Source organism: Lotus japonicus, chromosome 4 (assembly GCF_012489685.1).
Source record: "Lotus japonicus ecotype B-129 chromosome 4, LjGifu_v1.2".
Lineage (NCBI taxonomy): Eukaryota > Viridiplantae > Streptophyta > Magnoliopsida > Fabales > Fabaceae > Lotus > Lotus japonicus.
This window is the reverse complement of record NC_080044.1, coordinates 74583454-74608956: the sequence shown is the minus strand read 5'-3', so window position 1 is coordinate 74608956 and position 25503 is coordinate 74583454. Positions and strand designations below refer to the sequence as shown.

The window sequence follows — 25503 nt, the reverse complement described above, 5'->3', positions numbered from 1 at the left end:
GAGTGGTGAGGAGGTTGTCCACAACACAACACAACGTGGACGTACGTCTGTAAGACACTATAACGTCAAGTCAGTTGAGGAGCAGAGAGAGAACTCAAAGTTCAAGTTGAATATAATAAGATACACAAATCATGCTTAAGTAAATGACCAAACATGTATTTTTATAGTTTGATATGAGGTCTAGAGGAAGCACTCAAACTTAACGAAGCCATCGTGAATTACTTTAGAGTCAATCGCCACACTTTGGGACCCTTTTTGTTGTTGGTTGTGTGTCGGCTATTAAATGAAATAAATATCGCTTTGGTTGTCCTGACCAGCCAACATAAGATTGTTGTGGACTTTTGAGTTGTCCAAGAGTATGTTGAACCTTATGGCCATTTGGGTCCGTCAAACAAGGGCCCTAGTTTGGCATAATGCAATGTTAAGTTTGAGAAGTTTATGCCAAATGTAATTGAGTATTTATGAATAAAATAGTGATCGAGTCTGAAATGCAATGAAAACAATTCTAAATAAACAAACACTTTAAAAGTACTAACATAGTTTGGGACAAATGCTCGATTTAGTCAGCTCACGACTTAAGATATTATCTATTTAGAATTCCATGCTTTTAAGTGTGATAATGGTTTATCGATTACGGTTCCTGGTGTCAAAAATACCTTTTAAAATCCCTTTCCTTTTTTAGAGAAGAAAAGTTATGATAAATTAACGAATGTGAAACTTCTAGAATGTTCATGTTCACGTTGAGTAACACAATGAAGGAGACCAAGTTAAAACCCATCGAAGTTAGGGCTTAAACCTAGATGTTGTTTTTAGTATGTCAAGTGGACATGCCTTTATTACAACCATCCTTTTCCTTTTATAGTGGGAAAGGTAAAACCCTTAACCTAATTCATCCTAAGACTTGAGTCTTATACAAATGCAACCCAAGTGTACACATACGCTACAAAGTAGTAAACCGCTCGCCGATATGGGTCAAGTTGCTCCCAAGATTAAAGCACCACTCGCCACACGAAGTAAACTCTCGTCAGCCAGGGAAGGCTTTGGCTGTGAGTATGAAGTTTTCCCAAAGTCTCATGGTACTGGCTAAGCCACCTTCAATTCTTTCACAACTTCATCGGCATGGAGTATTATTCGTTGGGTAGTGGCGTCATGCGCCATAAAAGGTGCTATTCGCCGCCGGGTGTGTCTCAACCTATAGGATTGCTCGCTGAACTCGCTGCTCCCCGATCTCAGAAAGGTCACTCAAAGAAGGATCGTCTAACTTAGGCACTATTCGGGCGAGTCTTCAATTGGAAAGTTCCATACCAACCCTCAAGTCCACGAGACATCATGCTTGAAGCATGAATGATAAGTGTGTCTTCATTAATAGCTCACCATGTCTTCACTATGGCTTCTGAATCAAAAAGTTTATTATAAGTGAAGAGGCAATTCTTTAAATAGGCAATCTCCACATTATATGTGCGAGTCTTTAGCTAATATGTCAACAGCCCCGACAATCCATTTCCTAATTCCATACATTCGAATCATTTGAACTTTAGGGTTTAGTATAACACTGGAGGAAGACTAGGCGAGGAGTGATAATCGGAGCAATGAGAAAGCACGGGCAAAGAGCGACTTCTGACAAGACTTTTAGGTGAAGGGACACATGACTAAACCAAATCTGTAACATAATGAGAGGTATTCCGAGAATGTATAGGTATCAGACCATAGAGTTGAAGAGAGTTATGAATATTTGATAGGTACTCCTCATAATAACAAGATGTGTCCTCTTAACAAAATTTGAATTACTAACAACTATTAAATAAGAACATTTTAATTATTTTTTTCTTTCTAATTTAGCGGAAATCAATTGGATATTCGTGTAAATAAAATTTAAACTGATATGTGCATAAATTAAATCCTTTGTTTTATATAGTAATTATTAATTTTAATAAAAAGGACCTGATGCCATGTGGATCTGTATCACAACTAAATAAGACCTGAAGGTTGATGTGAATTATGCTGATATTTCGGGTGCTGGTGTTTCTATTTGTTTGGTTCAGATGCAAGTCTGGGAGATGATGAGAGATTGAGAGAAATAAAAGGTGTGATGTTCTTGTTTGTGCACTTATGCTGTTTTTTTTTTTTCTGCACTACTACTTACTACAGATGCTTTACAAGTTGATAGAAAGGACTTTTGAGGAGTGAGCACTGTGTTGTTCTGAGACATATATGCCTTCTGTCACTGGGTTTTAGTAATGGTCTGATGGTATTTTAAGGTTGGCCTTTAGAATTGTCAATGTTGAGTTCTAAATTATGACTGAAATAGTAGCTGTGGTATATGAGGGGTGCAGTGGGATTAAATATGGTGGGTGAGGTATTGTGCGTTATATAGAATAATGGTTTTTAACATCCGGTAATTAGAAAGAGAACGAGAGAAATAAGTAATATGATATATGATGTGATAGGAAACGAAGAAATATAGATAGATTTTTTTTTTATGAAGATGAGATTGAAGAGAAAGTAATTAGTGTAAATGAGTGATTGTGCCTTATAGGTCTCAAGATCTGGTTTGGTCTTTTTATCTCACTTGGGTGAGATTGTGAGAAGGATAATGTTTCATCCACACCTCTCTTTTGAGGTGGAGAGGTGAAATGGTGAGAGAGATAGGAAGAAAAGAAAAAGTAAGAGAGAGAAAATATGAGATGTGATAGATGATAAGATGAGAGAGATAGAAATAAAAAGAGGTGGAAATGAAGTGTTTAAAAAATGAGGTGTGTATATATCATTAGTCATTGTGAGAATGTTCCCAACTTTTGATATCAATAAAATCTCTCTCTTAAAAAAGTTATTTTAAAATCTGGTATCTTAAACAAAGGTGCAAATCACATATATATATTTTTTTTGGTCTTGACCATCACATATATTATGTGTATATATTATCATCGTAGCTGTTAATAATAAATATTATTATTCTTTTAATCTACAAGTAAAATTAAGTACGTTTCAAAAAAAATTAAGTAAAACTTTGTATCAATGACAATATTTATTTGTTATTAATGACCATAAAAAAAAGTTATTAATAACTTATTATATTATTTTAATTGTATTAATTAGTAATTACTCCATATAATTTCAATATTAATTATCCATTACAACTAGAAAAAATTAAAACAAGGTAATATGTTTTAACTTTGAAGTACTTATTGAGTATAAAAATATATTAATTATTAATAGTAATTATCCATTACAACTAGAAAAAATTAAAAAATCGAAACAAGGTAATATGTTTTAACTTTTAAGGTATTTATTCAATTTCAAAAAAAAAACTTTAATGTATTTATTGAACATAAAAATATATTAATTATTAAAATCGTTCATTTTATAAAAACCAAACAACTTTGCACACCCTTTAAGAAAGTTGGTTAATATAATTTTTTGCATTAAATGTATTCTCAAATGTTGAATTTTCAAGATACCCCTAGCACACTTCTTTTTAATCTCTTTCCATAATTAATGGATTTCCATATTTTTAACACAATGCTTATCCATTAAATCATGGTTATATGCTTTAACTTTTATGTATTTATTGGGTGTAAAAGTATATTAGTTATCAAATTAGTTAGCAACACAATGCTATTTTTAAAAAATCTTTTTGAAAAAGTTGTTTAAGCGTGTGCTCTAACAGACAATTTGCCGTTTAGTATTTTTTATTGTAAGCTTAAATTGATCAATACGTGAGAGAGAGAGAGAGATGACTATTTGACCAAAACAAAACTAGAGAGATAACTATTTGACTAAAACAAAACTAGAGAAGATTAGATGAGTTAATTATTTTTTACTAACTAAAGCAAGAAAGAAAGTTAAAAAAAATTGGACCGTACAGCAGCATCAGCTTACCCTTTAGTGTAAAGCCACGTGGTGCGCTTAAATATCTACTGACAAACCCCATATTTGTCAATCACACATCACGAGTCACGACACACCTTTTTTAATTTGAAAATTTGCTATTCTAATCTCCCCCAATCTCATCTCACCACCAAGCCCATGTTTGGTTGTTTCCACATAGAAATTAGGATAGTGCTAAGCAATTACTAGTGGCATTAAACTTCAAAGTCCTCATCACCACATCACTTAATGATTAGATCAAACACCTCCAAAGTGATTCTATCACAACCATAGAATCACTTTGTAACTGTAACGTAAAATAAGTCATCATAACTATTTATCGAGTTTTTTTAGTAATTTATAATAAAATAACTCGGTCAATAGATACGATGACTCTGACATTAAATGAGCCGAACCTAGACGTTACATAATGTTATTAATACTACTAATTATAATAATCAATCCACTCACTATCCTCATCTATAGTTAATTACCATAAACCAAACAGGCCCAGACACCCTCTTATAAAAAACAATCAACACATCTCATAAACAAAGAACACAAAGCCAAAATGCAAGTCAACGAGAAAATGAAGAACCGCTATCACCTTGGTGAGAAACGCTACTTCCTGTGGGTGGTGGCGGTGTTGGGCTTCATCGGAGCCTCACTCTTCACGGTGAGCCTCCTCCGAACCTCAGACACCGATTTCCTCTGCGCCATCACCCGAACCAAAACCACAGGTTCGGGTGGTAACCAGCACCATACCGAACCAGCGTCACCGATCCAGCTCCGTGCGATCCTCCACTACGCGACGTCGCACGTGGTCCCACAACAATCAATCCACGAGATCACCGTCACGCTGGATGTGCTGAAATCCCTAAACCGCCCCTGCAACTTCCTCGTGTTCGGTTTGGGCCACGATTCGCTCATGTGGGCCAGCCTCAACGCCGCCGGCAAAACGCTCTTCCTCGAGGAGGATCCGAAATGGGTTCAAACCGTCCTCAAGGACGCGCCGGAGCTTCACGCGCGGACGGTCAATTACCGAACTCAGCTTCAGCAAGCCGATGAGCTTCTCCACTGGTACAAATCGGAGCCGCGGTGTTCGCCGGCGAAGGCCATGCCGCTGCGGGGGAATGAACAGTGTAGATTGGCCTTGCATAATCTTCCTGATGAGGTTTATGATACTGAGTGGGACCTGATCATGATCGATGCGCCGAGGGGGTACTTTGCGGAGGCGCCGGGGCGGATGGCGGCGATCTTCTCGGCGACGGTGATGGCGAGGAATAGGAAGGGATCCGGTGTGACGCACGTGTTTCTGCACGATGTGGATCGGAAGGTTGAGAAGGTTTTTGCTGAGGAGTTTCTGTGTAGGAAGAATCTGGTGAAAGGTGTTGGTAGACTCTGGCATTTCGAGATTGCATCTCAGATTCATGGTGGTGATGATGGTGGTGCTCGATTCTGCTAGATGAATTTTCAATTTTAATTTTAGTTTTTTTTTTTTTTATCTTGATGAGTTGTGTTGCGATGATAGAAACTTGAAACACCATTGTTAGTGAATTGATAGTGATGAATGATGATAGTAAAATATGTTACAGCTTTATTTTATTTTCTTGTTCCATTTTTATTTTTGTTTTCTTCCTGATTTCAATTTTGGCTTTTGATATTTGTGAGATTTTGGGGGCAAGTGAAAACTGGGGAATGGTATGTCGGTGAAATGGGTTTTGCACTACAGGTGGATGGTGGTGATGATGCCATTGTACTGTACTATGTGCCTTTTTCTGACAGCAGCTGGTTTGGTTTCAGATTGATAATCTTTACTCTCGAATTTTTGGCTTTGTCTCCACTACGCTTGGAATAGGGGACGTGTGGAAGTTTATCCTTGGATTCTTGGGTATCCACCGCCCCACACCACACCCTGCATATGTATGTTTACAACGTTAAACGTCTGATCACAATATTCATGTTTCGTTTCTTAAGGATTGAACTCTCGATTTAATAGTTAAGAAACGAAGTAAAATAACTACTACACCACACCTTTTAGTTATGATTATGTGGTAATTTGATGTCTCCACTATTTCTTCTTGTAAATTATACGGGGCATGTTTTTAGAGGGCGGCATGGAAGTTATTGATTTTTAAGGAAGACTTTTTTCTTAATTCAGAAGTGGCAACCCAAGTTCATTCCTTCATAGGGCAAATTGAAGTGTGTGGTCATGTGGGTTAGAATTCATGGCTTGCCCTTTGAGTATTATGATGTGCGTGTCTTGCTTAGGATTAGTAAGGCCCTTGGACATTTTTTTGAAGGTTGATGATAATACACGGAAAGGAAATGGCAATAAGGCGTCGTACACGTTCAACTACGGAGAGAGGGAAATTTGCTTGCCTGTATGGAAATTGATCTTTGTAAGGCTTTGATCTCCAAATTCTCGTTGAATAGTCAGGAATACAAGTGTAGTATGATGACCTTAATCTTATATGCTGGAAATGTGGTCGGATTGGCCAAAAGGTTGACCAATGCATGTCATATAGCTTAACAAAAGGGTGGTGCTTGAAGCTCAATTGGAGGTTCAACCTGTAGCGACAAGGGTGGAGGAGGAGTCAACTCCATTTGGGCCATATATGACTGCTAAAAGGAACCAACGTAAGGTGGAAATACTTATAGAGGGTAGGACAGTTAACTCTACATCAGGGCAATGTGTCGATGTTGCTACGACTAGGCGCCAACAGTAAAGGGTACAAGTTCAATGCAGTGGAGGTTACGAAGAGGAAACATCATTATTGGCGCCACAGAAACTACTTCAATTGCAGATAATAGAAATCAATGCAGTGTTAAATGCCCACATCCCATTAAATAATTGGTGATCCTCAGCCAATAAAAGCTTGTCCAAGTCAGTACACCTCTTGTAATAAAAAAATATAGGCATTTACTAAGGGTTTGGAGGGCAGGTCATAATATCAGATATATATTGTTTCTAGTTTACTCCTACTTAATTTAAAAATAAGTAAGTTAGTAGTCTACGACTTTAAAAAATCTAAAATTATAAATATAAAGTTATAGCTTTCACGCATACTCCTTTTTAAAAAAATATACTTAATTGAATTATTTTACATTAATACAAATATCAATTATATATATAATGCATTCATAAAAGTATTAATTAGTTATTAATATCCTTTTATATTATTATTTCTTATAATTACTAATTATAAAATTTTCAATTTCTCATAATTAAAATAAAATAATTATTACTTAAAGTTCAATTGTTTATCACAACTTGAGACAAAAATGTAAAAATAATATTAATTATATAAAAACTAAAAGTTAAATTGACTTGACCTTTACATTAAATGACTATATATATTAATATTAATTAAATAATATAATTATATAAAAATTAAAAGTTAAATTGACTTGACCTTTATCACAACTTTAGACATTAGTGACTTGACTATATATGTTAATAATTTTATTAACTATTAATTATAAAACCACTTATATATAAAATTCATATATGAAAAAATTACTCTAAAAACCTTTAACTATCATATTTATTAACACAATCATATTTTCTACTATATTTTAAAAAATTGAAAATTTTAGATATTATTTACTTTTACCATTTATGTGTGCGCGTATCATTTGAAAAATATAATTTAGACAGATTAAAGAAAATGGAAAAAAATTAGACAATTTAAACAAAATTAACATTATTTGTTTTTTGATCCCTGATTTTTAAAACTCCATTTTCCTTGGAGCCTTGGGTATGGGAAGGTGGAAGGCGTCTCCAGTTGGAACGTTCAAGCTTAATACAGACGATTCTTTCGACCTAGTTCAGATGACAATGGGGATGAGAGGCCTCATCAGAGATGCTTTCGATGAGTAGATAGCAGGTTTTTATGCTGGTCAAAGTGTAGGTGACCCTCTCAAAGCTGAGCTATGTTCCTTGCAGTGTGGCCTAAACATCTTGTAGAACTCTAATATTTGTCGAGCTATTTTTGAGGTGGATTGTTTAGAAATTGTGGATCCCTTAGCTCATGACAGGTTTTTCTTTCATGAGTTAGCTTATGAGTTCTCTGACCTTCGCGCGGTTTCTCTTGGACCGTGACTGTAGCATTAGTCTCGTGCACATCTCTAGAGATGCAAATGAAGCAGTCGATTGCCTTGCTAGGATTGAAGCTAGCTCTTAGTGTGCACTTAGTCGTCTTGAGGCTCTGCCTCATCAGCTTTCCCCCATCTTGGCTAGGATGTTTTAGGCGCTTATAGCCTTTTTTTTGTTATTTTTTTCAGTTTTTGTTGTAAAACAAAGAAGCAAAGTTCTAGTCCAAGGCTTCAAGTGATATAAATGAAATTTTGAAGCGGCAAATATAATTTGCTTATTATTACTTTTTTAGCGTTGCTGTGTCACGAGCTGAAGTTTTATGAAATACAAGAACATAGACCAGTCACATTCATTCGTCTCATCGTCTGGCTTCCTTTGCTAATTCCTTTGTAACCTTAATCATTTCTATTTTTTAAAACAAAAAGACGAGCAATAAGTTGAAAAATATTGTAGTTTTCTTTTGCCTAATTAGACAATGATTATAAATATTGAAATCATCTGTAGTTTCTTTTTCAACTGCGAGAGGTGCAGTCTCAATCTCTTGGTCCTAATTTTTCTATTTCACATATTCTGATATACAACAAAATACTTTCATGAGGAAAAAAAGAACTTAGCCTAATGAGTAATGAATAATGATATGATAACTAGTAAAACAAATTATAATGATAACATAAAGATGGTTTTGGTAGGTGGCAATATGGAAACTAGCTAGTAACTACTGCTGGGTCATAACTCATATGATAATTTGGTAGTTGGCAATGTGGAAATTAGGAAGTAGCACTTGCTCAAATTGTGTTACTAATAGTAGCAAACATTGTCAATTTGTCATTAATAGCCTCCCGATTTTCTTCCCAGTTCCCATATTCCCAAAATGGATTTTTCCTTACTTTTGAAATGATATGGTATGTCTATGTCCATTGATACCGTTTGGGTGTACCGTTTGGGTGTAATGAAAACATTCTTTCATTACATACACTCCATAAAAAAAAAAGTTTCATTTATTTTGTAATATGAAATGAATGCTAATATCTGTTTGTATTGGCTCTGCTCCCAACCACATCCAAACATAGCCTACTATATTTGTGGAAATTAAGTGAACATTATTTATTTATTTACTACCACAACTATCAATTGAAGAAAAATATTTCTGTGTAAGTTCAAGGTTTCACAGTTCAAAGTTCATTAGTTTAAAAAAAATGGCAACTCATTATTATTATTGATTGTAATTGTGATGAAATTAATGTAAACTCTGAAATTAGTAGGTAACCAAATTGTTTTTTTGGCACAAGCTAAAAAATTAATTTTTGATGAACAGTTACTTGTTTCCTTTTTATTTTTAGTTTTGATCCCCGTATATGAAGTTTAAGAGTCTGCCACTTGATATCTGAGAGCAACATAAAAAAGTTTTACAATTTTTGGGCCAATATTCATCAGGCCATTGACTGATTCCCAGCTCCAAGATTTGGGAATTGTTTTTTGCACATGCCTTTTTGCTATTTACAATTTTACATGCTCATTCATTTTGAAATAAAAGACTCAAAACATGAGATTATGATGTATAAATAGTAAAAAAATGTAATCCCCCAACATTTTATTTTGATTTCAGGGGAACCTTACCTATGAAATGGGCCAAAAGCTATCCCCACACAGAGGGGTCTTAGATTCTCCTTACATCAGAGCCGTAGGGGTGTTCAAAATAACCGGTTTTTCTAATCCAAACCTTAAAAACAGGATAATTAAAACCGGCTGTGACATATATCCATTCTATATTTAAACCACAAATTGGTTATCCAAATGTTAAAAACCGGTTATAAAAATTGGATAACCATATCCACAACCAGTAACATATAGGTTACATGTCCTATAATCAATTTGGAGCTAATTTAAGGGGACTGCACATCCAACTTTACATAAGAAAGATTCTGTAGTTGTTTTTTTATATTAATTAATACATAGAAATATATATTTAGAAAATGAATAGAAGCCATGCAAAATCTTCTCATATTGTTACTTCCACTCAACTTGTTATAAAGAAAACTAAATCAGTCTGCTCTCAAAGCAACAATTAAGACATATATAACTCACCCTTCAACTACATACACTACAAAATTGTTTCCCTGATCCCTTTTAAGATTGAAATAAACCAAACAATGTCTATTATATTATATGTTAGTTACAAATCATACGGATAAATCTTCAGGGAATACAGAAGAAATCAAAATTGCACCGTGATTACTCTGATAAGATATATCACAGGTTAATCAAAGACAAAATTAGCTAACTAGTAAAAAGCAGGCATGTTTGTACATGCCTTGCAAACCCAGCATTCTATACAAAATAATGAGACAGATTATAAAAAATATTTAATCCGGCCATCCCTCCTCATGGCATTATACACAGCTTGGACCTGAAAAAAGCAACAACTTTCCATATCAAGATGTATTCACCTTACCTCAGGATATGCAGGTTTTGGAGGGAAAGGGAGGAGAAGGTATTATCCAATTTAAGAAACCAACTATGGCTGGTTAATTCATTGGTTAAGTAGTTATGGTGTTAATATAGGGGTTACATTTTGTTACTCTCGCTGATGCACTATAATAAATTAATAAGCACAATTGTAGCTCAATTGAATCAGAATAATTAGAATGGCCCCTCAAAAGATTAAGAGTTAAGACATTAAGTTTATGTTAATATATCCTTTAATTTCTTTTATTTTAAATATCTACAAATTAGAGAATAGTTATAACAAAAAATTTGCCCTCTTCGACCATTCCCTCCATATAAACAGACCCTAACATTCTTTTGGTGGAAATAAGCTAGAAAGATTTACTTTAGAGGGGGAGGAAAACAGGAGATGGGGCAAGACATATAGACCTGTTCAAAGGAAACAACTTCAATGGGACCAATATTTACAGATACATATTTGCCCCCTGATGATAATTTCTGCTTCACTTGTCCCTGTAATAAAGATGTTAAAAAATGAAGCAGATTCAGTTGTCATAAGCTATTGTTATTGTAAAATTAACCCCCAATCATTACATAAAAGTATAGTCTAACATATTGGTAAGAGTCAAATCAAGTAATCTTTAACATTCATGTAGCTACATTTTGAATGCAGTCACATTCACATCATATTCTAAATGTTTAACCCATAGCCCACAAGGTGAAACAAGTATACTAAAATTTCAAATTCAATTAAAGCTCGACATAATTATACGTGAATAATACTAGGCTGGCAATGGCGATTCAGAACTATAAAAGTCCTTAGTGTTCATTAATTTGACTGTCAAACTCATAGCAGACATTTTCTTCATGACAACCAGATTTGTTGATTTTAACAACCGGTGTACCAAGCTACTCTAGTAAAATGAGGGCTAATTATCACAATCACATCACACCACTCTCTCAGTATCTTTTCATTTATCATCACATCTTCTTCCAAATCTCTGTCCCCATCCAACCACACTCACATTTTAGAGGTATAGAAAGAGTGAAATGGATGAGGCGTGTGAGAGTATCTTCATTCTGATAAGAAAACCTAAATTATATCTTACACCATTCTAAACTAGTTTTACGAGTTGTAAAACTGTCCTAGAAAGTGTACACAAATTGGATAAGTTTATGTTTACACCAAAATTATACCCATACCCAAAGAGAAAAATGAAGAAAATAGAGAGAAATGATGATATAATTGGTGATGTGATAGGAAAAGAAGAGAGACATAAGAAGAAAAAGTTTGTGGAAATGGGATGGAAGAGAAAGATGGCTGTGAATGAATCAAAACCCAAACAAATTGGATTGAATACATAATGTTCCCCCTAAACTCCAGGGGTCCAAAACTCAGAGATAAGGTCTAAGCATAGAGCTTAGGATTAGTGTTAGAGTGAAGTTGCATGTTTCCCCTGCTCCACGGCTCCTTTTATAGGCCACTTGCATGTCCTCTAGGGTGCCGAGGCAGGGCCTGTAATCAAGTCCCACTAAGAAACGGTAGCCGCCACCACTGATTGCTCAGTGGCTGTGATTGGTTATTGGGAGTGCAAAGGTTCCCCATTGATGCACCGTTAGGCCTTGTCATTAAGCCTTCAGTTGATGAAGGTGAGCGGCCTGGGGATGATCCTTCATATCCATTAAGACTCTTTACGTCGGCGTTGGGCCCTGAGCAAACAAGGTTTCGCTAACTGCTCCATCATAGTCCAACAGGGACTTCAGAAAAGGGCTGCGTGTGTGTATTGGGCTCGCACATAGTCCAGGGGGATCATAGCCCTCCAAGCCTACAAGCATAAGTGCTTGTAAGGCTTGAAGTGTCGCCAATTCCTCATGCTCGTTTTCCTGGATATTTTTCTAAGCTCACACTGAGTCTCGGGGGGATCATAGCCCTCCAAGCCTACAAGAATAAGTGCTTGTTAGGCTTGAAGTGTCGTCAATTCCTCGCGCTCGTTCGCCTGGATATCTTGCTAAGCTCAAGCTGAGTATCGGGGGGATCACATAATAATATAATATAGACACAAAACTAGACCTTACAAAGCTCCAATAACAATAATAATAAGACTGCATTTGAATTTATCTCATTCTATAAAAACTTAAGCAAGTGTTTTGGTAAGGTTATAAAAAAAGCTTAGGACCTACCAATAGGTTTTTTGAGTATATTTTCATAAGCTTCCCATATTAGTTTATGAATAAGTGTTTATATATACATATTAGCTATTTTGAGCTTATTTCATTAAGTTTTTCTAATAAGCTTATAAATAACTGCTTGTGTGATAACTGACAAGTGTTTCTTGTCATAAGTGTTAAATTAACTTGTTTAATTAACCCAAACATACCCTAAATGTACTTTTATAGGCTAACCCTTGACACACAGGCATAAGCTCAATTTGTAACTTGGATCATCCCATCAAAATACATGCCATTCGAATCCTATTATAATCGAAGGCATTAATCAGTAAATAAACTCTTCCAATAAGAACCTGAGGAATAGGTTGTTGGATGACAGATTCCACAGCAACAAGCATGGCTTGCACAAAATCTTGACCTCCAGTTCCTATTGCAGTAAATCCTCGAACCGTCGGGTACGTGTTCACCTGAGCATCACATAATTGAATGAGCTATGAAATGCAAACCCTTCCAAAGCTAGACGAATCGAATAAAAGTATAAAACCTTCTGGTCCAATGCCATCCATTCCTTAGTTGAATCATCAGCCACAGTGCCTCCACCAACCCTCCCTTCACTCTTGGAAACCTCTGCAACAAAATCAAACCCACCCCATCCACAACATTTCAAACCTTGTAACAGAAAATCAATGAAATTGAAATAAAATGTATGAAATTGTAACTTTCAATGTCGTTGAAATTGTATTTACCTGAAATGGCTTTCAACACGGTTTCCTGAGGAGGATCCTGGTCGTCGGCGTCGTGATGCGGCGTCGTTTCAATGGAAGAGCAAGCAATGGGTGGTTTCGGAGAATGAAATTGGCGAGGCTTAATGGTAATGGATTTGAGGTTATTGCATTTGCGTGAGGCTATGTGAATGTGATAGTGGTGATTGAAATTCAAATTGGAAGGACAGAGTAGAAGGGGTTCTGTGAGAATGGTGGAATAACGAAGCATTCTCCTGCACGCCATTTTTCCTTCTGTTTTTCTGCTAATGCTCAATCTTTTCTGCTTTCCCTCGTTTTGGTTATTTTTCTCTTTTTATTTTTAACTTCTTTAGGATAAAATAGAATAAATATTTATTAAAGATAATTATTATTGTAGTACCTAGGGTATGTTTGGTTATGCCTCAAAGGTGAAGAAGCAACATGTAAAAACTCTTATCAATTTTTCGCATCTCGATTATGGTCGGTAGAAATTTGGAGTTCTAAAGGCTTTTGTATGACTTTTGGGGGGTTTTTACTTCATATATTTAGTTGGATGTAGTGATCATACTTTATTCTTAGTTTACTAATCTATTTACATTTGCGATATCATTGGAATTAGTTATGTTTGTATGATAAGTTAACTTGTAAAAAATAGTTATTCAAATGTAAACGTAGAGGACCTTAGTCAAAGCAATCAAAGTTATAAGGAGTTAAGGACTAAGATCTCACATTCTCAAAACTATAATGACTAAAAATATAATCAAACCAAAAATATTATAATGCTCATTTTGTCGACATAGCCCAAGTCAAGTAGTAAAGAAAGGAAAATCCAGCAAGAGTTCCCTACCAAGCGAAGGGGAGTTGGGTTTGGGGCCCCCCCTATGGGGCTCCGCGCCCCACTTAAAGTGGGGAAATTACGGAAAAACCCCCTTTACAAGAATACGGAATATTAAATTTCGTATTCAATACGGAATATAAAGTTCCGTATTATATTACTATGTAAATGACAGGGGTTTTTCCAAAACCCATTTCAGCGCTCCAAAACATTTCAAACCCTTGCTCTCCAATCTTCGAGACCGACGATCTCCTTGCCTCAATCATCATCTGGAAAGTGTACCATCGTCTCCATCATCAAACCCATTCTCCCCATTCATTGCATTGAACCTAGAGGTAAGTAAGTTTGGATTTCAACTTGAATTCACCATTTAACTTGGAATTATGGAATCTTGCAACCCTAGGGTAGTCGATTTATGCTTAAGTAGATGTTATGTTGGCTGAAATTGTGTATAAATTGGCCTTTGGGGCGAGTTCCATTCATGCAATGTCGTTAATGGATCTCTGGTTCGATACGGAACATAATGTTCCGTATTCAATATGAAACTTAATGTTCCGTATTGGATACGAAACTTAATGTTCCGTATTGGATATGAAACTTAATGTTCCGTATTTGGTGTCTGTTTAGAGTTATAAACTTAATTTATAAAATGTTTTTATAAAACTTAATATAATTAGCTTAGTTTATTTATAAAACCTAATCTAATTAGCTTAGTTAATTTATAAAATGTTTTTAATTTAGTTATAAACATCGTGAATTATTTAGTGATTTTATTTAGAGATTTAATTGAGAAATTTAGTAATTGAGCGAGTATAATTTATTCAGTGAATTTATTTAGAAAATGTTTGCTCTGAATATATAGTGAGAATGAAGAACAGAAAGAGGTCTCGAGCTAGTGAGGATGCGGGGCCTACAGAGGATAGACACCGGCGATTACATGCTTCTAGCCGGCGCGGCGATCAAGCTGCGACCTCTCACGCGGTTGAGGCTTCAGCTCCAGCTCCAGTTGATTCTATGCAGTCGCCCATGGTAGAGGCTTCAGCTCCAGCTCCAGTTGAGCCTACTGATCGAGTTCCTACTCCGCCGTCTCCCATGGTTGAGGTACCTCGCCATGAGTCAGCAGGCGAGGAGTCATCAGGCGAGTCGTCATCCGGCGATGAGTCATCCGGCGATGAGTCATCCGACGAGGAGTCATCCGGCGAGGAGGGGTCATATGACGAGGATAGTATTCCTCCTCCTGATGTTGATGCTGATGTCGTGCCAGAGGCACAGGGTGGCGAGGAGGACCTGATCCAGAGGTTGCCGCCGTTTCCGGGGGGGCCTGTTGATCTGTCGCTTCTCACGCATTATGCTGATCACAAGGCTCCCTGGACGTGGCATGCACTCCTACGCACAGACGAGCGGTATGTGGACCGTCGACACTTGAGGGTGGCCACAGCTGGGGGGAAGGTTTGGAACCTTGCTTGTGATGGTGATTCAGACAGTCACAGGAGGGTTCGAGAGTTGATTGAGCAGACGGGTCTTCATCAGCTACCCTGGTGCAGCTACTCGGAGACAGATGCAGGCCTCATTTTGGCCCTTGTGGAGCGATGGCATGAGGAGACTAGTAGCTTCCACATGCCGTTTGGGGAGATGACCATCACCCTGGACGACGTGTCGGCTCTTCTCCATCTCCCAATGGGGTCGAGGTTCTATACGCCTGGGAGGGGGGAGAGGGACGAGTGTGCAGCGCTATGTGCTGAGTTGATGGGAGGATCTGTTGCTCGTTATCATGCTGAGTTTGATAAGAACAGGAGCCAGACTATTCGCTTTGGGGTCTTGCAGACCCTGTATGATGCTGCGTTGGAGGGTATGTCTTAATTATTACTTGATTAAATAGTATCTATTATTATTGTATTGTTATTAACTGTTAACTGAATTCATTTCATTGTAGAGCACCGATATGAGGACGCTGCACGGATTTGGCTGGTGAACCAGCTAGGCGCGACGCTCTTTGCTAGCAAGAGCGGTGGATACCACACGACCGTCTACTGGATAGGTATGTTGCAGGATCTCGGTCGAGTGTCCGAGTACGCGTGGGGCGCAATTGCGCTCGCTACGTTGTACGACCAGCTTGATCGAGCGTCCAGGAGGGGGACGGCCCAGATGGGAGGTTTCAGCTCACTCTTGCTAGGATGGGCCTACGAGTACCTTTCTGATCGCGTCATTATCCGGAGGGCGGATCCGGAGTACTCACAGGACCAGCCTAGGGCGCGGCGGTGGGTTATGTCCCGGGTCGGGCATGCAGGCCTCGATGAGAGGCGAGTCATGCTCGATGAGCTGACGGTGGATGACATTATATGGACCCCATTTGAGGACCATCGGGCTCATCGACCACGGGATCAGAGGGCCATGTATTCTGGCTACATCCGGACGCCATTTGGCCGTGTTGTTCGACGACATCTACCAGAGAGGGTTCTGCGCCAGTTTGGCTACATCCAGGATGTCCCTCGACACCCCTCCGAGATCCAGACGACTGGGTCCCTTGCTGAGACCGCAGATGCTGCCTATGCTGATTTTGTGCCGCACCTGCGCCCTCAGGGGATCCCTGTTACTCATTCGGGAGAGGCTGTGGAGGAGTACATGAGGTGGTATGGCGGTGTGTCCCATCGGTTCATCATCCCTGATGATAGGAGGGAGGAGTTCAGTGCTGTGGTAAGTTTGAATTTTATTTTTCATGCAATTGTGATTTTTTGTTCATGATATTTTATTTGTACACTCACATTTATGTACATTATTTTTGCAGACGGTTGTGCGTCGGGTCGTGGACTTGTTGGAGCAGTCACTGGAGGTGCCAGATGCTCTTGCAGTTGGCACGCATGCCCGATCCCTCACTGAGAGGGCGCTGGATCTTATTAGATCCAGCGCATTCATCGGTACCCAGGGAGTAGCCTTTGCTGCTGTCCGAGGAGCTGGAGCTGCAGGAGGCAGAGGTCGTGGAGGTAGAGCCCGTGGAGGCAGAGCCCGTGGAGGCAGAGCCCGTGGAGAGGGTGCACCTGCAGAGGGCGCTCGTGGAGGCAGAGCTCGTGGACCTAGAGGTCGGAGGGGTGGCGGTAGGGGTCGGGGCGAGTGACTGTATATTTGTATATATTTTTTTGTGTACTTTTATATTATGACATGTGACGACATTGTATGGACTCTTTTTATATTAACCACGCTTTCTATTTCCACCTATTATGTTTGGACTCTTATAATGAAAAATAACCTGTATAACTACACCGTGAATAATGAAAGGCAAGATAAGTAACATAAGGCCCATCAATATACCAATGACCATCAAATTACTATTATTAAAAGCAGCAATGAACAACATAAGGGCAAGGCCCATCAGATTAATATTACAGAGCGTTTACAAATGAATATTACACAAAGTGTGGCGTCAGTCAAGTTCGTCTATCAACGCTTCCCTAACACATGGCCAACCTTCCTCACCTGATGGTAGTCCCAGTAATGCAGCAATGGCTCTATAGCCACAGTTACCATCGTCCTCAACATTCTGAACTGTGTGTATATATGGGTGGAAAAAGGATGGAAAATGACCCATGAAATAACTTGTATCAGACTTCTTCACACGCTTCTTCTTCTTTGGTGGTTGCGAAGCCTTCTTTGCCTCTTTGATCTCCCTATCAACATGCTCAAAACCTGAAGGATCACGAGTCAAGGATCCTATTGCTTTAACCTTGGGTGGTTTTCTTTCGTTCGCCTTAAGAGTGCGCTTGGACCTTATCTGAACCTCAGGAGTACAAAGTGAACTGCTTTCAGGACAATAGATAGCTTGAAGCTTCCTCCTTACCATACTCTGCCCTCCAGTATCCAAAGAACTGAAATAATGTGTCAATGCCTCAACTTCTGGTTGCATATCTCCATGGTTCATGCCGCAAATATGGTTGCTGATAGTATCTGCAACAGGTTCAGGTACATGCTCCCAACTCAGTCTCTTCCAGAATGGATGAATTGACTCATATGGAATTCTTTCATAACCTGCAAGTTCACAAAAGTGTCACTTTCAATAACAAATAGAATTAATTAACAAGAGAGTGGTTGACCGGTGACCTGCAAGTTCACAACCGCAAGGTAGTCCATGAGTCTCTCTCAACAAGCAATCGCATCCGCCGTAGGACTTCATTCTTATATGTTCATCGTCGATGAGCTGCAGGCATTTGTTTGACACAAATCCTCTAATATTTGTGTAAAATGGGAACATGAAAATGTGATCAATTCTGTGAATACTGCGCTCAAACGATGCTAATATTTCAGTATGTCGATTACATGTCAAACTATGCGACGCATCCCAAGAAGTGGCTAGGTCACCCTTGCAATCCCGCAACATCTTCTTCAAACTGGCATGTGCACCCTCAGCCCTGCAAACAACAAACAGATATCTTATTAACTCTCCAATGTAAACAATCTATCAAATGAAAAACATATAACAAGGCATAAATTAAGCTCATATAATTTTTGTACCTGTTACTTGTTGTTGTTCCAAAGTGCATCACATGATTTGTCCATTCCTTGGCAAATTTTTCCTTGTGGACCAACCATGTTGTAGAACAATAGGAGGTAAAGTTGCTGTATTTGTCCTTGCACATATTAAACAATTGCATCCATTGAACTTCAAATTCTTCAACTGTTGCAGCATCCACCACCTCTCCCCACTTCCCCATAACCAATTCAGCAAAATCATCTGTACCAACATAGAGTTTGCACTTTGCCAAAACACACTTGTTGATGTGCCACAAGCATAATAAATGGCTGGTGTTGGGAAGGCTTTGCTTAGCAGCACTCAATAAGGCAAGATCCCTGTCAGTAACAATCACCTTAGGCAACATGGCTTGATCAGCTAATAGAGACTTCATACACTCCAGTGCCCAAACGTAGTCATCTGTGCCCTCATTAACAATGTAGCAAAAGGCTATGGAGTATGTCTTATCTGTGGAAGTCAGTCCAACAATCTCAAGCAATGGAATTTTATATTTGTTTGTCTTGTATGTGCAATCCATAATCACTACATATGGAAATGTGTTGAACAATTTGATAGCATTTGGATGAGCCCAAAATACATCCCTAATGACTTCCGATCCAGGCTCATGTCTTTCAAAGTGGACGTACTTGTCACCGTCCAACTTCTTCAACAAGTGTTGCATTTCTGTCAATGACCCGCGGAGGGATTTTCTTAACCTCTTGCAAGCACCATAAATCTGAGATATGGTAGTCAAGTTTAAAGGATTGTTTTCCTTCAAAGTCAACAGCATCTTTCTCGGTGGAACCCAACTCTTTGACATTTTTTCCACTTGCTCCTTCTCTTCGGAATTTAGACGACCAACAAAATTGTGGCCAAGTAGTGACCTAGCTGGTTCATGGTTGTGTGTACCTTCCATCACCTTTAGCCGCCAATCTCTATCTATGCCATTTTTCATAGGTCGTCCTTTTAGTCTAAAAGGACATTCTGTCTTTTGTGTTCTCGTTCCTTCAACAAGGTCAGGGTCTCTGTAGGGAACATACTTACCATGCTTCTCGCACCCCAACATGACATAAGCTTTTCTGCTTCCATTCCCACCGCTATCTGACTTTGTGATCAACACAACATATCCATTTTCAATCGCAATTCCATGAACCCAATTGATAAGATCATCACGGGTAGGGAAAATCTGTTCAATGATGCATACCCAACACACAAACAAGGCATAAACAAGGGTGATCAAGACATAATAAGAATTGATATATTACACTTTCAAAACAATGCAAAAATCTGTTCAAAGAATACCTGATCAGTTGTAAATAAATGCGAGACATCTATACTTATACACGGGGGTACAAATGCTGGTGGTGGCACCTCTTCAGGTTGAGCATTGTTCAATCCAACTTCAATCAATTGGGATTCATGAAATAAAAATGATTCTGTCATCCCTGGAAGAGAATACGGAACTTTATTATCCATATTGAATACGGAACTTTATAATTCGTATTTAATACGGAAATTTATAATTCGTATTGAATACGGTATATGAATTTCCGTATAGACTCCGAAACTTTATATTCCGTATTTTAACACATCTCAGAATTCAGAAAATCATCATTCTAACTACTTAATCTACTTAATCTAACTACTTAATCTAACAACTTCAACTACTTAAACTAACAACATACAACAAACAACTAACAACACTTACCTCAAATGCTATCTTTTTGCATCCAATGGTGGAGAGCTTGCCAATGAAGGAGTTGGTGGTGGTGGTAGGAAGAATGGAAGTGAGGATGAAAGTGAGGTAGGAGAGGGTGAGAGAGAGGGTGGTCTGGAGGCATTGAGGGGGTTAAGGGGGCTGGTGAGGGGTTGGTGACGGAGGAGTAATGGTGGAGGGGTTGGTGGAGGGAGGAGTAATGGTGGAAAAGGTGATGACTGTCAGAGTTATAATACGGAATTTTAACTTCCGTATTCTATTTTATAGAATACGGAAGTTTAAGTTCCGTAGGGCATTTATGGGTTAAAAAAAAAGAGGTGGGGCGCGGAGCCCCATAGGGGGGCCCAAACCCAACTCCCCAAGCGAAGCAACACCGTGTTTTATAATCTGGTCCTTTCTCCACAGCCACTAGAACAATCAAAACCAAAAAATCTTTTAACAAAACTCCAATCCAAACAAACTCTATCAGCCACCAAACACGACGCCGTGTACGTGTTCAATTCCACAACCACTTCTATCCATCTTCCAATTTCTCACAAAACCAAAACAACACCACACAAATCTGCAAACCCTCAAACCCTCTCTTCTCTTCTCTTTCTCCGTTCGCAGTCAAATCTCGAAGAATATGGGTCCGATCGTGCTCACTCAATTGGCGACGGGTCTCGGCGTCCTCGCCGGAGCGGTTATGTTTAAGTCGGTTATGGATAACAACAGCCCCATGGCCGGAAACTTCCCTCGCTGCCCAACTTGCAACGGAACCGGTCGAGTCTCCTGCCTCTGTTCGCGCTGGTCTGACAGCGATGTTGGTTGCCGGACGTGCGCCGGTTCGGGCCGTATGGGTTGCCCTAGCTGCGGTGGGAGTGGAACCGGACGCCCCTTGCCGGCGAGAATCACTGTACGGCCGTCGAACCGCCCTCCTAGTTAGACCGGTTTGGGTTTTTTTGTTCTCTATTGGATTGAAAGTTGAAAGTTGAAAGTTGAAAATCATGTTATATATATTAACTTCACGCTTACATGTAAGATTAAATTACCTTGCACTTGGAAATTGAATCAATATACTAGATATGGTTCATTTGTTTGTTCACTTCATAAGATGTTTATAGATTTTTAGTTTTTTCAAATTCCCCTTTTTATGCTTGTTTTTATATCCCAAATCTATCTAATTCATGATGGATGATATTTGTATGTAAAGAGAGAGGACACTATTCTATTAGCATTTTATCACGTTGAGTGTGTTGCTCGCGTCAATTCCTTTGAGTTTCATTCATTCTAGCAAAAATATTCCCCGAGCGGGATACTTAGCGCGTTAAATACAACATTGCACAGGTCGATACACACAATGGCTAGTATAGTGGTAGTACATTACGTAGTCTGCTTTAGGGATTGACGACTTCATGTCATATATGATGGGAGTTGCAGGTGCGTTGGGTGCTGCCTGAGGATCAAGCTGACCTTAACGACAGCTTGATGCAGTATCTCCCTTCAACCCTTTAGATATATCAATATTTTGATTAAAGGTTAGGGTTAATTGAGTGAAACTGGCTGTGTAATTGGGGCTAAAATGAAAGCATAAATGATCATTTGGTCCTTTCAATTCAGACAATTATCCCACCTGAAGATAGTCTGTTTACTTTGTGAATGATCAGAGGAAGGTAGTTTGGTGGATATAATATGTTTGTATTCTCGTTCAGTTCAACGCAATGCTAACAAAGGGTGGAGGATTAACATATCTGAGAAAATCCAGCCACTGTAATCTCAACCTCCAACAGAAGCAAACTTGGAACTATCCAACTCATAAGCATAAAAAACAGTTAGTGATCTTTTTAAAACGTGTTTCATCAGATGGAAGAAAGGTCACATAGGAAGGTTCTTCCAAGTCTTCCAACAAGAAGGTCTGAATACAAATATAAAAAAAGTTGAAGCCTTGGTCATTTTACATACTTATTTATTCTCTCGTAATCCAAACATTATAAAATGCTTAATACATCCAAGTAATTGGCAGTTATAACAACCATAAATGAATTGAAATATCAAACATATATTTATAATAAATCTAAGAATTGTTCTTGATGCATAAACCAAATGTTTCGAAGTTTTTTTTAGATAAGCAAATGTTTCGAAGTAATTGGCACTTACAAGCATAATATATTAATATTTATTCCGGTAAGCTAAAATGACCACTTGGCTTGTCATGAGCCGACCCCTCGTCAGTTCAAATAATTACACGTTCAAGTGACTGTCAAGTTGGTTGGGTAGAACAAGCAAATGCAGAACTTCAACACTTTTAACCAACTAGCTCAACAAAAGGCTAAGTTGGTAGATTGTGGACAAGTTAACCTGAGTAAAGGTTAAACACCATAACGCCACATGCATGTCAGGCTGGCCAATAATAACAACACTACAACTACTATGAATACATGTTTGATCACACTGTAAGCTAAATTACTCATATTACTTTTTTATTGTTCTTCTAAAGTTTGAGTTTCTTTCTCTTTAATCTTGAGTTGACTCAAAAGTCAGAGTATCTTTTATAGGTGTCTCCCCAATTGTGGATTATCACTATTCCACTATGCTTTCGGTTATACTTAGCACTGTGCAACACTACATTAGATCATTCGCATATTTTGCTAATTTTCTGGAAGAACATTACTGAAATACCAATCCTAAATTTTATGAAAAATGGTTATAATTCCGCATTTTATTCTCTAAATTACACTTTTCATTTTGGAGATTCTCACTGAAAAAGATATTTGGTGCACGTTAACATGGGTGAAAGATATGATATATGTTAAATCATATAACAAACTTATTAAGTAGAAGCATTAAAAGGTTGCACGCTAACATGGGTGACATATATAGTATATGTCAAATCATATAATAAACTTATTAAGTAGAAATATCAAACATGTGTTACTAGATACCACTTTCCAATTAGATGGGTTGAGTGCGGGGAGAGGGATGCCCCGCATTGTGTTTGGCTCCTTTAAAGTGAGTGATCTCACTTCACAAGGTAAAGTAAATATTATAATCATTAATAGTGATTACCTATCTTAAAAATCCAATGAAATAATTTAATGAATGATCGTAAAACTTAATTTACCCTTGTCTGCATTGCCCCTAACACCCGGTACCCATAATTTGTTTGCCAACTGGAAATGTGCCCTGAACGACCCAAAATGAAAAACCCAAGATACCTTAGGACCAGGTGTTTTTTGTCCAAGACGGGGCTCTTTTTTATCTCTCTACAAATATTCTCAGAGTTTGTCTGTCCAATATGAAAGGCCCACTTTAGTGTTCTCAAGTGGTTCCATTGGTGTCCTAGAAAAATAAAAGTACTTCGATTGGCATTACACAACTATTTCTCAGTCTGAACAGGATAAATATAAATTAACTCTATTTCTACTTGATTGTAGAGGAATTTAGATTTACATCAGATTTCTAATTGTCTTTTCTATTTGTCTACTCTTTTTTATGACAAATGTTGTTAAATACATAAGGTGAACATGTGGGACATCCTTCAAATTTCTAAAGAGAGACATAATTAACACAAAATCTCACTTACTGTAAAAAAATCTACTTAAAGTTAATTAAATCATAAGAAAGACCCGCACTTAGTAACAAATTAAGGAACACACTACATCAAACTTTATGACTTAGAATACTACTACTTGTGTTGGAATCAAAAGCCACCAAACATAGATCAATGCATCCTATTCGAATGTTAAGGGAATGTCGTGAAGATTTGCCACAATTTCATTCTTATCTTGATGTCTGAGGCAAAATCATAACCTTCATTTGCTTCATTCTTAAGTGGACAAAAAGCAGCCACACATAACATGTCCCCCATCTCTGTTCCTTTGGGCCACCACACAGAATCCTACAAATTAACTTGCAAGTCGAGTCGATATAAACCACAAATCCGTATCAAATTGTTGGTATTTGTTTCGTCTACTATCACAAACTTAGAAACAAGATATAATTAACTTCACTTTTACTCTAAAGTATGATTAATTGTTCTCTTCTTTGATTGCGCTAATTAACTAGCTAGCTCAACTGGTGATTTTTGTTGGGGTTTTTGATTGAGTATGACTCTAACATTATGGACAAAACCGCCTGAATCATTGTTTACTTCCACTCAACCAATCACCATTTTGAAGTTGATTACATTAATAAAATGAATTTTAACATTCAATCTCGTCTTTACCCCTCATACATACAGCATACTGCTCATATCTGTGTATATATAGTTCGTATGTACGTATGTGAACGTATATTCATGAGTATAGTGTATGTGAGTTTAAACCACATGTATCATGAGACAATTGTGTTTGAGTGGGTGAAAAGTTTTTGCTACCAAACATTTAACGCAACATTTATTGAGACTCGAACTCAAAATTTATGCTTAATCTAACTAGAATAACCATGTGTCAGTTATGTTAAGCTATGCACTTAGTGATTAATTATGTACTGTTATTTACTATTCAAATGAGTTTTCGAAACAAAGAAATTAATTGCTTTAATAGTTAATAGGTGATATGATATAACTAATTTTCTTTAAGAGGCAATTTTTATACCCGAATGTTTCACATGTTTGAGAAATTTTATAGTTGTCTCACAATAAATAGTTTTCCTAAAATTCTAACTTGTGTTTTCATTGTTCAGAAATTATCTGAATAATTAGAGAAACACCCTTAGTAGTTGATCTATATGTAAACTTATGCTTAAGCTAGAATAACTTCATATTAATTGTTCTACGCACTCAGTGAAAATAGGGGCAGTCAAGTAATTATTTAACTTGCAATAGAATTTCATACGAGGATTTTTATAAGTGATAAAAAGTATTTTTTAAACAGAAAACTTAATTTAAATATTGAAGAACTTGTAGCTCCAAAAAAAATATTGAAGAACTTAAGAAAAACCCTTTCAAGATTTTTAACTGGACAACTAAGATTAGAAGTTGGACTGGGCGGGACATAAAGAAGATTATGCCCCGCCCAAAATGAACAATAAACCATTGAAGATAGCCATGGCGGGAAGTGCAACACAACGAGCTTCATTGCCCTCCCTTAGATGATGGACCCACAAGCCAGCTGGAAGATTCCTTTGGATTTGTCTTATATGTACAGG

The 25503-nt window shown here is 37.7% G+C and overlaps 4 protein-coding genes across 5 annotated transcripts; 2 read left to right on the top strand and 2 right to left on the bottom strand.

The window, feature by feature from the left end:
- Window positions 1–4400: 4400 nt before the first annotated feature.
- LOC130714778 (probable methyltransferase At1g27930) lies at window positions 4401–5472 on the top strand. The gene has a single exon (XM_057564725.1). The coding sequence runs from the start codon at window positions 4439–4441 to the stop codon at window positions 5330–5332; it is 894 nt and encodes a 297-aa protein (XP_057420708.1). The 5' UTR covers window positions 4401–4438; the 3' UTR covers window positions 5333–5472.
- Window positions 5473–9999: 4527 nt separating this feature from the next.
- LOC130716300 (uncharacterized) lies at window positions 10000–13644 on the bottom strand. Its single transcript, XM_057566506.1, has 5 exons — window positions 13327–13644; window positions 13125–13207; window positions 12934–13047; window positions 10841–10924; window positions 10000–10373 (listed from the first exon to the last, which is right to left on the bottom strand). The coding sequence occupies exons 1-5, from the start codon at window positions 13586–13588 to the stop codon at window positions 10317–10319; spliced, it is 600 nt and encodes a 199-aa protein (XP_057422489.1). The 5' UTR covers window positions 13589–13644; the 3' UTR covers window positions 10000–10316.
- Window positions 13645–14194: 550 nt separating this feature from the next.
- On the top strand, window positions 14195–17369 carry LOC130711347 (protein MAIN-LIKE 1-like). 2 transcript variants are annotated; one of them, XM_057560922.1, is made up of 4 exons: window positions 14195–14493; window positions 15021–16007; window positions 16092–16852; window positions 16944–17369. In XM_057560922.1, exons 2-4 carry the CDS (start codon window positions 15026–15028, stop codon window positions 17268–17270), a joined length of 2070 nt encoding a protein of 689 aa, XP_057416905.1. In that variant the 5' UTR covers window positions 14195–14493; window positions 15021–15025; the 3' UTR covers window positions 17271–17369. The 2 variants fall into 2 exon arrangements, with proteins under 2 accessions (XP_057416905.1, XP_057416904.1); XM_057560921.1 differs by lacking the exon at window positions 14195–14493 and having other exon boundaries at window positions 14618–16007.
- A 192-nt stretch (window positions 17370–17561) lies between these two features.
- LOC130711346 (PKS-NRPS hybrid synthetase cheA-like) lies at window positions 17562–20730 on the bottom strand. Its single transcript, XM_057560920.1, has 5 exons — window positions 20368–20730; window positions 19962–20104; window positions 18662–19845; window positions 18251–18558; window positions 17562–18178 (listed from the first exon to the last, which is right to left on the bottom strand). The coding sequence occupies exons 2-5, from the start codon at window positions 20100–20102 to the stop codon at window positions 17577–17579; spliced, it is 2235 nt and encodes a 744-aa protein (XP_057416903.1). The 5' UTR covers window positions 20103–20104; window positions 20368–20730; the 3' UTR covers window positions 17562–17576.
- Between the last annotated feature and the right edge of the window lie 4773 nt (window positions 20731–25503).

What these genes read in the sequence shown, in the direction of transcription:
- LOC130714778 (XM_057564725.1), top strand. Translation starts at nt 4,439, where the DNA reads ATGCAAGTCAACGAGAAAATGAAGAACCGCTATCACCTTGGTGAGAAA.
- LOC130716300 (XM_057566506.1), bottom strand. Translation starts at nt 13,588, where the DNA reads ATGGCGTGCAGGAGAATGCTTCGTTATTCCACCATTCTCACAGAACCC. An exon ending in CGTGTTGAAAGCCATTTCAG is followed by an intron (nt 13,208 to 13,326) that starts GTAAATACAATT and finishes ATTTTGTTGCAG; the next exon opens with AGGTTTCCAAGAGTGAAGGG. An exon ending in GGATGGCATTGGACCAGAAG is followed by an intron (nt 13,048 to 13,124) that starts GTTTTATACTTT and finishes TGTGATGCTCAG; the next exon opens with GTGAACACGTACCCGACGGT.
- LOC130711347 (XM_057560922.1), top strand. Translation starts at nt 15,026, where the DNA reads ATGAAGAACAGAAAGAGGTCTCGAGCTAGTGAGGATGCGGGGCCTACA. An exon ending in GTATGATGCTGCGTTGGAGG is followed by an intron (nt 16,008 to 16,091) that starts GTATGTCTTAAT and finishes ATTTCATTGTAG; the next exon opens with AGCACCGATATGAGGACGCT. An exon ending in GGGAGGAGTTCAGTGCTGTG is followed by an intron (nt 16,853 to 16,943) that starts GTAAGTTTGAAT and finishes TTATTTTTGCAG; the next exon opens with ACGGTTGTGCGTCGGGTCGT.
- LOC130711346 (XM_057560920.1), bottom strand. Translation starts at nt 20,102, where the DNA reads ATGACAGAATCATTTTTATTTCATGAATCCCAATTGATTGAAGTTGGA. An exon ending in GGAACAACAACAAGTAACAG is followed by an intron (nt 18,559 to 18,661) that starts GTACAAAAATTA and finishes TGTTGTTTGCAG; the next exon opens with GGCTGAGGGTGCACATGCCA. An exon ending in TTGCGGTTGTGAACTTGCAG is followed by an intron (nt 18,179 to 18,250) that starts GTCACCGGTCAA and finishes GTGAACTTGCAG; the next exon opens with GTTATGAAAGAATTCCATAT.